At 44.6% G+C, this 12926-nt stretch overlaps 1 protein-coding gene across 1 annotated transcript in view; it reads right to left on the bottom strand.

Annotated features, from left to right (window-relative positions):
* LOC137373159 (collagen alpha-1(XXIV) chain) overlaps positions 1-12926 on the bottom strand; it is a 351399-nt gene that overhangs the window by 22672 nt on the left and 315801 nt on the right. Inside the window, exon 53 of the mRNA XM_068038018.1 lies at positions 6403-6438. Coding sequence (XP_067894119.1) covers positions 6403-6438 — 36 coding nt within the window. The remainder of the gene's footprint in view (positions 1-6402; positions 6439-12926) is intronic.

Below are 12926 nucleotides of genomic sequence, written 5' to 3'. Positions count from 1 at the left end.
TTTGTGATGTTGATTGAGGGACCAATGGACCCCAACACTCCAGGCTGGAAGGACAATCCTCACTCCCAAATTGACATCCTGAAGGTTCTGGGTTCCAGACTCACTCCAGAGACTTCAGCACAAAAATCCAGACATTAAACTGAGGCCCCGTCTTTCCTATCAAGAAGACATAAAAGATACCATGGCACTATTTTGAAGTAAAACTAAAGAAAAAGAAAGCAGAGTGTGGAGCTGAAAACATAACAAAACATGCAGAAATTAAAGAGACAATTCATTCAAAACCAAAGCCACAAATTCTGGCAGCCACAGAAGGAACAGTTTTATCTTTGTGACATTGTAGCTCAGTCACTTTACCATTTAACTGGAAATAACTTATTGAAAAATCTTTAGGTTTTTTGTTAGGCGTGGGTACAGAACCAAGGCAGGTAAATGGAGTTAAGACACAGATCAGCCAATGATCTGATTGTATGGTGGAATAGGCTAGAGGGGCTGAATGTTCGCCTCCTTTTTCACTGCACTGTGAATCTTTATGAATAGAATCATAGCATGGTACAGCACAGAAGGAGGCCATTCAGCCCATCATGCCTGGGCCAGCTTTTAGAAGGAGCTATCTGATTAATCCCACTCACTCCCATGCTCTTTCCCCAGAGTCCTGCGATTTTTTTTTCCCTTCAAATATTTATCCAATTCCCTTTTTGAAAGTTATCATTGACTATTTTAATGCACTCCTGACTGGCCGCGCACATTCTACCTTCTGTAAACACAGAAACATAGAAAATAGGAGCAGGAGTAGGCCATTCGGCCCTTCGAGCCTGCTCCGCCATTCATTATGATCATGGCTGATCATCCAACTCAGTAACCTGTTCCTGCTTTCCCCCCATATCCTTTGATCCCTTTAGACCCAAGAGCTATATCTAACTCCTTCTTGAAAACATACAATGTTTTGGCCTCAACTGCTTTTTGTGGTAACGAATTCCACAGGTTCACCACTCTCTGGGTGAAGAAATTTCTCCTCATCTCAGTCCTGAAAGGTTTACCCTGTATCCTTAGACTATGACCCCTGGTCTGGGCTCCCCCACCATCGGGAACATCCTTCCTGTATCTACCCTGTCAAGTCCTGTTAGAATTTTATTGGTTTCTATGAGATCCCCCCCTCACTCTTCTGAACTCCAGCGAATACAATCCTAACTGACTTAATCTCTCCTCATGCGTCAGTCCCACCATCCCAGGAATCAGTCTGGTAAACCTTCGCTGCACTCCCTCTATAGCAAAAACATCCTTCCTCAGATAAGGAGACCAAAACTGCTCACAATATTCCAGTTGTGGCCTCACCAAGGCCCTGTATAATTGCAGCAAGACATCCCTGCTCCTGTACTCGAATCCTCTCGCTATGAACGCCAACATACCATTTGCCTTTTCACCCCCTTTTTTGGACCTGCATGCTTACCTTCAGTGACTGGTGTACGAGAACACCCAGGTCTCACTGCATATTCCCCTCTCTCAGTTTATAGCCGTTCAGATAATAATCTGCCTTCCTGTTTTTGCTACCAAAGTTGATACCCTCACATTATACTGCATCTGCCATGCATTTGCCCACTCACTCAACTTATCCAAATCACTCTGAAGCCTCTCTGCATCCTCCTCATTACTCACCCTCCCACCCAGTTTTGTGTCATCTGCAAATTTGGAGATATTACATTTAGTTCCCTCATCTAAATCATTAATGTATATTGTGAATAGCTGGGGTCCTAGCACCGATCCCTGTGGTACCCCACTAGTCACTGCCTGCCATTCGGAAAAAGACCCATTTATCCCTACTCTTTGTTTCCTGTCCACCAATCAATTTTCTATCCACCCCCATCCCGTGCGCTTTAATTTTACATGCTAATCTCTTATGTGGGACTTTGTCGAAAGCCTTCTGAAAGTCCAAATAAACCACATCCACTGGCTCCCCCTCATCAACTCTACTAGTTACATCCTCGAAGAATTCTAGTAGATTTGTCAAGCATGATTTCCCTTTCGTAGCTCCATGCTGACTCTGCCCGATTCTACCACTGTTCTCCAAGTGCTCTGCTGTAAACTCGAGGTCATCCAAAACTCTGCTGCCTGTATCCTTAGTTGCACCATTCCCCATTCCACTCTCACCCCTGTGCTCGCTGACCTACATTGGTTCCCAGTTAAACAACATCTTGATTTTAAAATTCTCATCCTTGTTTTCAAATCCCTCCATGTCCTCACCCTTCCCTATCTCTGTAACCTCCTCCAGCCCCACAACCCTCCGAGATCTCTGCACTCATCTAATTCCCTGGAACATCCCTGATTTTAATCGTTCCACCATTGGCGGCCGTGCCTTTAACTGCCTGGCCCCTAAGCTCTGGAATTCCCTCCCTAAACCTCTCCGCCTCTCTACCTCTCTTTCCACCCTGTCCTCCATTAAGACACATGTTAAAACCTACATCGCTGACCCAAGATTTTGGTCATCTGCCCTAATATCTCCTTACATGGCTCAATGTCATATTTGCATGTCTCTGTGAAGCATCTTGGGATATTCTATTATGTTAAAGGCACTATATAAATGTAAGTTTTTGTTATTGAATCTGCTTCCACCGCCCTTTAGGGCAGTGCATCCCAGATCACAACTCAGTGCATAAAAAAAAAATTCCTCCTGACTCCTCTTATAAATATCAAAAATAAATTTCCTGATTTGCAGAATATTTCTGATTTCGAATAATTTTTTTTTACAGTTTATAACTTTGAAACATCCAGGACACGAAAATTGGTGGTGCTGTAAATAGTGAGGAGGAAAGCCTTAGATTACAGGACAATATAGATGGGCTGGTAAGATGGGCAGAGCAGTGGCAAATGGAATTTAATCCTGAGAAGTGTGAGGTGATGAATTTTGGGAGGACTAACAAGGCAAGGGAATATACAATGGATGGTAGGACCCTAGGAATTACAGGGGGTCACAGGGACCTTGGTGTACTTGTCCATAGATCACTGAGGGCGGCAGCACAGGCAGATAAGGTGGTTAGGAAGGCATATGGGATACTTGCCTTTATTAGCCGAGGCATAGAATATAAGAGCAGGGAGGTTATGATGGAGCTGCACAAAATGCTAGTTAGGCTACAGCTGGAGTACTGTGTACAGTTCTGGTCACCACACTATAGGAAGGATGTGATTGCACTGGAGAGGATGCAGAGGAGATTCACCAGGATGTTGGCTGGGCTGGAGCATTTCAGCTATGAAGAGAGACTGGATAGGCTAGGGTTGTTTTCCTTAGAGCAGAGAAAGCTGAGGGGGGACCTGATTGAGGTATACAAAATTATGAGGGACATAGATAGGATAGATAGGAAGAAACTTTTTCCCTTAGCGGAGGTGTCAATAACCAGGGGGCATAGATTTAAGGTAAGAGGCAGGAGGTTTCGAGGGGATTTGAGGAAAAATGTTTTCACCCAGAGGGTGGTTGGAATCTGGAACACACTGCCTGAAGGGGTGGTAGAGGCAGGAACCCTCACAACATTTAAGAAGTATTTAGTTATGCACTTGAAACGCCATTGTATGCAAGGCTATGGGCCAAGTGCTGGAAAATGGGGCTAGAGTAGATAGGTGCTTGATGGTCGGCACAGACATGATGGGCCGAAAGGCCTGTTTCTGTGCTGTATAACTCTATGACTCTAAAACAGCCCGCTTGATTGGCATCCCATCCACAAACATTCACTCCCTCCACCACCAATGCACAGTGACAGCAATGTGTACCATCTAAAAGATGCACTGCAGCAATGCACCAAGGTTCCTTAGACAGCACCTTCCAAAGCATCTAGAAAGACAAAGGCAGCAGATGCATGGGAACACCACCACCTGTAGGTTCCCCACCAAGCCACACACCATCCTGACTTGGAACTATATCGCCGTTCCTTCACTGTCGCTGGGTCAAAATCCTGGAACTCCCTTCCTAACAGCACTGTGGGTGTACCTATCTCACATGGACTGCAGCGATTCAAGAAGGCAGCTCACCACCACCTTCTCAAGGGCAATTAGGGATGGACAATAAATGCTGGCCTTGCCTGCGATGCCCACACCCCATGTACGAATACAAATAAAAACAAGGAACACTGCAGCTACTAATTTCTAGGGCATCACCAAAGTTCAATCTTTAACAAAGATCCCAAGTTTATTGGCTGCTTCCCACAGGACCTGGTGTACAGCGAGTGTCCAATGAGGAACTGCACGCCCCTGACCTGAGGCAATAGAGTCACCTTGCGGCTCACCTGGACCTTGCAGCTCACCTGTTGAGAATCACTGCAGGATGTTTATACATTCAGCAATATCTGAAGTGACCATAAATGGGGGTCCTTAAGCTAGTAAATTAGGGGAATGTCCTTGTGATAAAGAAAGAAAGAACTTGCATTTATATAGTGCCGTTTATAATCCCAGGGTGTCTCAGAGCACTTTACAGCCAATGAAGTCCAGTCAATTTGTAATGTAGGAAATGCAGCAGTCAATTTGAGCACAGTAAGCTCCCACTAATAGCAATGAGATAATGGCCAGATAAGCTGGGTTTTTTTTAGTGATGTTGGGTGAAGATTAAATATTGGCCAGGATACCAGAAGACCTCTCTTGCTGTTCTTCAGAATAGTGCCATGGGATCTTTTACCTCCACTTGAGCTGGCCCATGGTTTAACATCTCATCTGAAAGACGGTACCTCCAACAGTGCAGCACTCTCTCAGTACTGCACTGGAGTGTATGTTGAATATGAGCTTTGGAATGGGGTAAGTACTTCTTGGCAATTATCTCCCACACATATGTTAATTGTATATTAATTGTTTTTCACTGTATTCAGTTGGTGAACATTAACTGGGGATTCACGCGTGCTCCTATACACAGCAGCAAGCTGAAACTGTGGTTGTTGGGTTTGGAGGTTCATGTTTGTAATGTGTTTCTCTGTAAATAAAAGCTTATAATGTGTAAAGAATAGGCTCCAGTTCTATTCTTTATGGCCTGGCTTTCGAAAATGCAAAATACATATACACAGACATACATACACACATACACAGAGCATATGCTGGAGTTGTGACGACAAACTCTATTAAACATTTTGTTGGTGTGGTTCGAAGATTTTCATAAGGTTTTTACATTGCCTTTTTCCTATTTAAGGTGAAGGACCTGTTTACTGCTCTTGCCCCTTTTATTTTTTAGTTGTGTCATGGACATGCCATGTGAAGACCCAATTGTTTAATATGCTACAATTCTGGGGAACTGTTCCTTCGTTTACTTTATCAGTGTTGGCCAAGATTCAGTAGGTGGCACCCTTGCTCCTGAGTGAGAGGGTCCTGGGTTCAAGTTCCACTCCTGGACTTGAGCACTATCTGGGCTGACCCTTCTGTGCAGTACTGAGGGAGGGCTGCACTGTCAGCAGAACCATCCTCTGAATGGCACATAAGTCCAAGATCCTATTTGCCGGATCAGTGGACAAAAAGATCCTCCCACGCAATTTGAAGAAGAGTAGTGAGTTCTCCCAACTTCAAGGCAAGCATCGATTCTGGAACAAATGCCACCTTATGGTGTATGCCACCATAATGATACTGGAATAGTAATCCAGAGGCCTGGACTAATGATCCAGAGACAAACCAGTTCAAATCCACCAGGATGGCAGCTGGGGAACTTAAAATCAATTAAACAAATAAAAGACGGAATAAAAAGCTAGTATCAGTAGTGGCATATCAGGATTGTCATAAAAACCCACCTGGTTCACTAATGTCCTTCAGGGAAGGAAATCTGCTGTCCTTACCTGGTCTGGCCTACATGTGACTCCAGACCCACAGCAATGTGGTTGACTCTTAACTGCCCTCTGAAATGCTCTAACAAGCCACTCAGTTGCCTTCAAGGCATTCACCACCACGTTCACAAGGGCAATTAGTGATGGGCAATAAATGCTGACCTTATCAGTGACGCCACATCCAGTGAATGAATGGTTTGTGGGACCTTGCTGTGCAAAGTTTAGCTGCCATGTTAGCCTATAAACTTCATAGTGTTTCATAGAGCCTCCAACACAGAGACAGGCCTTTCGGCACAACTGTTCTATGCTGGCTTTTTTGCTCCACATGAGTTCCTCCCACCTTACTTCATCTCACCTGATCAGCATAACACATAAAATAACATAGAATTATATCACAGAAACAGGCCATTCAGCCCAACTGATCCATGATGGTGTTTATGCACCACACAAACTTCATACCATCCTTCTTAATGTGTATCAAAGATGTGGACTTATTTCTATGTCGACATTTGTCATGTCAACATTTAAGCAACACCATTCTTAATAACATTTATAAATTCTCATAAATATGTTGCTGAAGAGAGTACCGTGGCATAGTAACTGGCTATTTATTAAACGACCTTACCATTTCCCCTCTGGTTCCTTTTACTCCTTTTGGACCCTATGAAGGAAGAGTAAAATAACACTCATGAATTGAAAAATAATTATGTTAGGAGCCTTGCTGGTCTAATCAGTTAGCTGCTTGACCTTTGGGGGTTCAGTGGTTCAGATGTTATAGAATAATACAGCACAGAAGAAGGACATTAGGCCCATCGTGACTGGGCTGGCTCTTTGAAAGAGCTATCTAATTTTTTCCCTTAAAGTATTTATCCAATTTCCTTTTGAAAGTTATTATTGAATCTGCTTCCATCACCCATTCAGTCAACGCATTCCAGATCGCAACAACTCGCTGTGTGAAACAAAAAAATTCCCCTCATCTCTCCTCTGGTTCTTTTGCCAATCATTTTAAATTGTATCTTCTGGTTACCAACTCTCCCTATTTACTCGATCAAAACCCCATCATAATCTTTATCAAATCTCCCCTTAACCATCTCTGCTCGAGGGAGCAGCGCATTCCAGATCATAAAATCTGGAATTTTTTTGTCACGTTGTCTCTGGTTGTTTTGTCAATTAGCTTATTTTAAAGTAAATAGTGAGAGTAAGGCAAGGAATCACAGGTTTAAACTAAAGAACAAAGAACAGTACAGCACAGGAACAGGCCATTCGGCCCTCCAAGCCTGCGCCGATCTTGATGCCTGCCGAAACTAACACCTTCTGCACTTCCGGGGCCCATATCCCTCTATTCCCTTCCTATTCATATATTTGTCAAGATGTCTCTTAAATGTCGCTATCGTATCTGCTTCCACCACCTCCCCTGGCAGCAAGTTCCAGGCACTCACCACCCTCTGTGTAAAAAAACTTGCCTCGCACATCCCCTCTAAACTTTGCCCCTCTCACCTTAAACCTATGTCCCCTAGTAACTGATTCTTCCACCCTGGGAAAAGCTTCTGACTATCCACTCTGTCCATGCTGCTCATAACTTTGTAAACCTCTATCATGTCGCCCCTCCACCTCCGTCGTTCCAGTGAAAACAATCCGAGTTTATCCAACCTCTCCTCATAGCTAATGCCCTCCAGACCAGGCAACATCCTGGTAAACCTCCTATGTACCCTCTCCAAAGCCTCCACGTCCTTCTGGTAGTGTGGCGACCAGAATTGCACGCAATATTCTAAATGTGGCCTAACTAAAGTTCTGTACAGCTGCAACATGACTTGCCAATTTTTATACTCTATGCCCCGACCGATGAAGGCAAGCATGCCGAATGCCTTCTTGACTACCTTATCCACATGCGTTGCCACTTTCAGTGACCTGTGGACCTGTACGCCCAGATCTCTCTGCCTGTCAATACTCCTAAGGGTTCTGCCATTTACTGTATACCTCCCACCTGCATTAGACCTTCCAAAATGCATTACCTCACATTTGTCCGGATTAAACTCCATCTGCCATTTCTCCGCCCAAGTCTCCAACCGATCTATATCCTGCTGTATCCTCTGACAATCCTCATCATTATCCGCAACTCCACCAACCTTTGTGACATCCGCAAACTTACTAATCAGACCAGCTACATTTTCCTCCAAATCATTTATATATACTACAAACAGCAAAGGTCCCAGCACTGATCCCTGCGGAACACCACTAGTCACATCCCTCCATTCAGAAAAAAACACCCATCCACTGATACTCTCTGTCTTCGATGACCAAGCCAGTTCTGTATCCATCTTGCCAGCTCACCTCTGATTCCGTGTGACTTCACCTTTTGTACCAGTCTGCCATGCGGGACCTTGTCAAAGGCTTTACTAAAGTCCATATAGATAACATCCACTGCCCTTCCTTCATCAATCATCTTCGTCACTTCCTCAAAAACTCAATCAAATTAGTAAGACACGACCTCCCCTTCACAAAACCATGCTGTCTCTCGCTAATAAGTTTGTTTGTTTCCAAATGGGAGTAAATCCTGTCCCGAAGAATCCTAATAGTTTCCCTACCACTGACATAAGGCTCACCGGCCAATAATTTCCTGGATTATCTTTGCCACCCTTCTTAAACAAAGGCACAACATTGGCTATTCTCCAGTCCTCTGGGACCTCACCTGTCGCCAATGAGGATGCAAAGATTTCTGTCAAGACCCCAGCAATTTCTTCCCTTGCCTCCCTCAGTATTCTAGGGTAGATCCCATCAGGCCCTGGGGACTTATCTACCTTAATGCTTTGCAAGACACCCAACACCTCCTTTTTGATAATGAGATGACTGAGACTATCTGCACTCCCTTCCCTAGGCTCATCATCCACCAAGTCCTTCCCTTTGGTGAATACTGATGCAAAGTACTCATTTAGCACCTCACCCATTTCCTCTGGCTCCACACATAGATTTCCATCTCTGTCCTTGAGTGGGCCAACCCTTTCCCTGGTTACCCTCTTGCTTTTTATATATGTATAAAAAGCCTTGGGATTTTCCTTAATCCTGTTTGCCAATGACTTTTCACGACCCCTTTTAGCCCTCCTAACTCCTTGCTCAAGTTCCTTCCTACTGTCTTTATATTCCTCAAGGGATTCGTCTGTTCCGAGCCTTCCAGCCCTTATGAATGCTTCCTTTTTCTTTTTGACGAGGCTCACAATATCCCACGTTATCCAAGGATCCCGAAACTTGCCAAACTTATCCTTCTTCCTCACAGGAACATGCTGGTCCTGGATTCTAATCAGCTGACGTTTGAAAGACTCCCACGTGTCAGATGTTGATTTACCCTCAAACAGCCGCCCCCAATCTAAATTCTTCAGTTCCTGCCTAATATTGTTATAATTAGCCTTCCCCCAATTTAGCACCTTTACCTGAGGACTACTCTTATCCTTATCCACAAGTACCTTAAAACTTATGGAATTATGGTCACTGCTCCCGAAATGCTCCCCAACTGAAACTTCGACCAACTGGCCGGGCTCATTCCCCAATACCAGGTCCAGAATGGTCCCATCCTTAGTTGGACTGTCTACATACTGTTTCAAGAAGCCCTCCTGGATGCTCCTCTCAAATTCTGCCCCATCCAAGCCCCTAGCACTGGGTGAGTCCCAGTCAATATTGGGGAAGTTAAAATCACCCACCACTACAACCCTGTTACCTTTACATCTTTCCAAAATCTGTCTACATATCTGCTCCTCTACCTCCCGCTGGCTGTTGGGAGGCCTGTAGTAAACCCCCAACATCGTGACTGCACCCTTCCTATTCCTGAGCTCCACCCATATTGCCTCGCTGCATGACCCCTCTGAGGTGTCCTCCTGCAGTACAGCTGTGATATTCTCCTTAACCAGTAATGCAACTCCCCCACCCCTTTTCATCCCCCTCTATCCCGCCTGAAGCTTCTAAAGCCTGGAACATTTAGCTGCCAATCCTGCCCTTCCCTCAACCAAGTCTCTGTAATAACAGCAACAGCAACAACATCATATTTCCAAGTACTAATCCAAGCTCTATGTTCATCTGCTTTACCTGTTATACTTCTCACATTGAAACAAATGCACTTCAGACTACCAGTCCCGCTGTGCTCAGCAACATCTCCCTGCCTGCTCTTCCTCTTAGTCCTACTGGCCTTATTTACTATGTCCTCCTCAGTTATTTCACTAGCTGTCCTACTGCTCTGGTTCCCACCCCACTGCCCCACTAGTTTAAACCCTCCCGAGTGACGCTAGCAAACCTTGCAGCCAGGATATTAGTGCCTTTCCAGTTTAGATGCAACCCGTCCTTCTTGTACAGGTCCCATCTGTCCCTGATGAGAGCCCAATGGTCCAGATATCTGAAACTCTCCCTTCTACACCAGCTGCTCAGTCACATGTTTAGCTGCACTATCTTCCTATTTCTAGCCTCACTGGCACGTGGCACAGGGAGTAATCCCGAGATTACAACCCTTGAGGTCCTGTCTTTTAACTTTCTACCTAACTCCCTAAACTCCCCCTGCAGGACCTCATCACTCTTCCTGCCTATGTCATTGGTACCAATGTGTCCCACAACCTCTGGCTGTTCACCCTCCCCCTTCAGAATGCCCCCTGTCCGTTCAGAGACAGAGACAAAGAAAGAGAAATATCAGGCTAACATCAAGAGGTTCTTCACACAAAGATCAAGAAACAAAAGGAATCCTAGATGGAGCTTTGGACACTAAAGCCATTGAACATTTAAGGAACAATTGGATGTTTTAGGATCTTCCAAGTTGAATGAACATAGGTTAACTGAACAGTATTGCTCAGGTGTAATTGGCTCATGACCAATACTGCAGGTATTCAGTTTAGATCGGCATGGCAAGGATGATGGTTAGTCATCATATGATACTGGCCCAAATAAATCGGAATCAAAGACTGGCAGGAAAACTGTAACTGAACAATGGGCTGCCTTTAAAGAGGATAGTTCGGGTCGAGTCAAGGTACATTCCCACCAGGGGGAAAGGTCGGACAAGCAAATCCAGAGCTCCCTGGAGGGCGAAAGGGATAGAGTAAAATTAAGCAGAAAAAGAGTGCATATGATGGATGGAGAACCAAGCTGAATATAGAAAGTTCAGAGGGGAAGTGAAAAAATAAATAAGAAAAGCAAACAGACAGAATGAGACAAGGCTGGCAGCTAACATACAAGGGAATCTAAAAGTTTTCTACAGACATATAAATAGTAAAAGGGTGGTAAAAGGAGGAGTGGGGCCATTTAGCAACCAAAAGGGAATCTACACATGGAGGCAGGGGAATAGCTGAGGTATTAAATAAATACTTTGTACCTGTCGTTACCAAGGAAGAAGATGCAACCCAAGTCATCATAAAAGAGGTGGTTGAGACTCTGGAGGGGCGAAAAACTGACAAAGAGGAGGTATTAGATAGGCTGGCTGCACTTAAAGTTGATAAGTCATCAGGACCAGATGAGTTGCATCTAAGGATACAGAGGGAAGCAAGTCTGGAAATTGCAGAGGTACTGGCCATAATCTTCCAATCCTCTTTGGATACACATATAATTGTGCAAAGATGAGTGGCAGGTCAAATGACTGGTCACAATATAAAGAACAGCAGAAAATGACTAAAGGTTAATCAGGAGAAAGAAATTAGAGTATGAGAGAAAGCTAGCTAGAAATGTAAAAACAGATAGCAAAAGTTTCCACAGATATTTAAAAAGGAAAAGAGTAAGTAAAGTGAGTGTTTTTAGAACATTACAGTGCAGTACAGGCCCTTCGGCCCTCGATGTTGCGCCGACCTGTGAAACCATCTGACCTACACTATTCCATTTTCATCCATGTGTCTATCCAATGTCCACTTAAATGCCCTTAAAGTTGGCGAATCTACTACTGCTGCAGGCAGGGCGTTCCACGCCCTTACTACTCTCTGAGTAAAGAAACTACCTCTCACATCTGTCCGATATCTATCACCCCTCAACTTGAAGCTATGTCCCCTCGTGTTTGCCATCACCATCCGAGGAAAAAGACGCTCACTATCCACCCTATCTAACCCTCTGATTATCTTATATGTCTCTATTAAGTCACCTCTCCTCCTCCTTCTCTCCAACGAAAACAACCTCAAGTCCCTCAGCCTTTCCTCGTAAGACCTTCCCTCCATACCAGGCAACATCCTAGTAAATCTCCTCTGCACCCTTTCCATAGCTTCCACATCCTTCCTATAATGCGGTGACCAGAACTGCACGCAATACTCCAGGTGCGGTCTCATCAGAGTTTTGTACAGCTGCAGCATGACCTCGTGGCTCCGAAACCCGACCCCCCTACTAATAAAAGCTAACACACCATATGCCTTCTTAACAGCCCTATTAACCTGGTTAGCAACCTTCAGGGATTTATGCACCTGGACACCAAGATCTCTCTGTTCATCTACAGTACCAAGAATCCTCCCATTAGCCCAGTACTCTGCATTCCTGTTACTCCTTCCAAAGTGAATCACCTCACACTTTTCCGCATTAAACTCCATTTGCCATCTCTCAGCCCAGCTCTGCAGCCTATCTATGTCTCTCTGTACCCGACAACATCCTTCGGCACTATCCACAACTCTACCGACCTTAGTGTCATCTGCAAATTTACTAACCCACCCTTCTACACCCTCTTCCAGGTCATTTATAAAAATGACAAACAGCAGTGGCCCCAAAACAGATCCTTGCGGTACACCACTAGTAACTAAACTCCAGGATGAACATTTGCCATCAACCACCACCCTCTGTCTTCTTTCAGCTAGCCAATTTCTGATCCAAAGCTCTAAATCACCTTCAACCCCATACTTGCGTATTTTCTGCAATAGCCTACCGTGGGGAACCTTATCAAACGCCTTACTGAAATCCATATACACCACATCCACTGCTTTACCCTCATCCACCTGTTTGGTCACCTTCTCGAAAAACTCAATAAGGTTTGTGAGGCACGACCTACCCGTCACAAAACCGTGCTGACTATCTCTAATGTACTTATTCTTTTCAAGATGATTATAAATCCTGTCTCTTATAACCTTTTCCAACATTTTACCCACAACCGAAGTAAGGCTCACAGGTCTATAATTACCAGGGCTGTCTCTACTCCCCTTCTTGAACAAGGGGACA

Source organism: Heterodontus francisci, chromosome 8 (genome assembly GCF_036365525.1).
Source record: "Heterodontus francisci isolate sHetFra1 chromosome 8, sHetFra1.hap1, whole genome shotgun sequence".
NCBI lineage: Eukaryota > Metazoa > Chordata > Chondrichthyes > Heterodontiformes > Heterodontidae > Heterodontus > Heterodontus francisci.
This window is presented reverse-complemented; position numbering and strand designations above follow the sequence as displayed.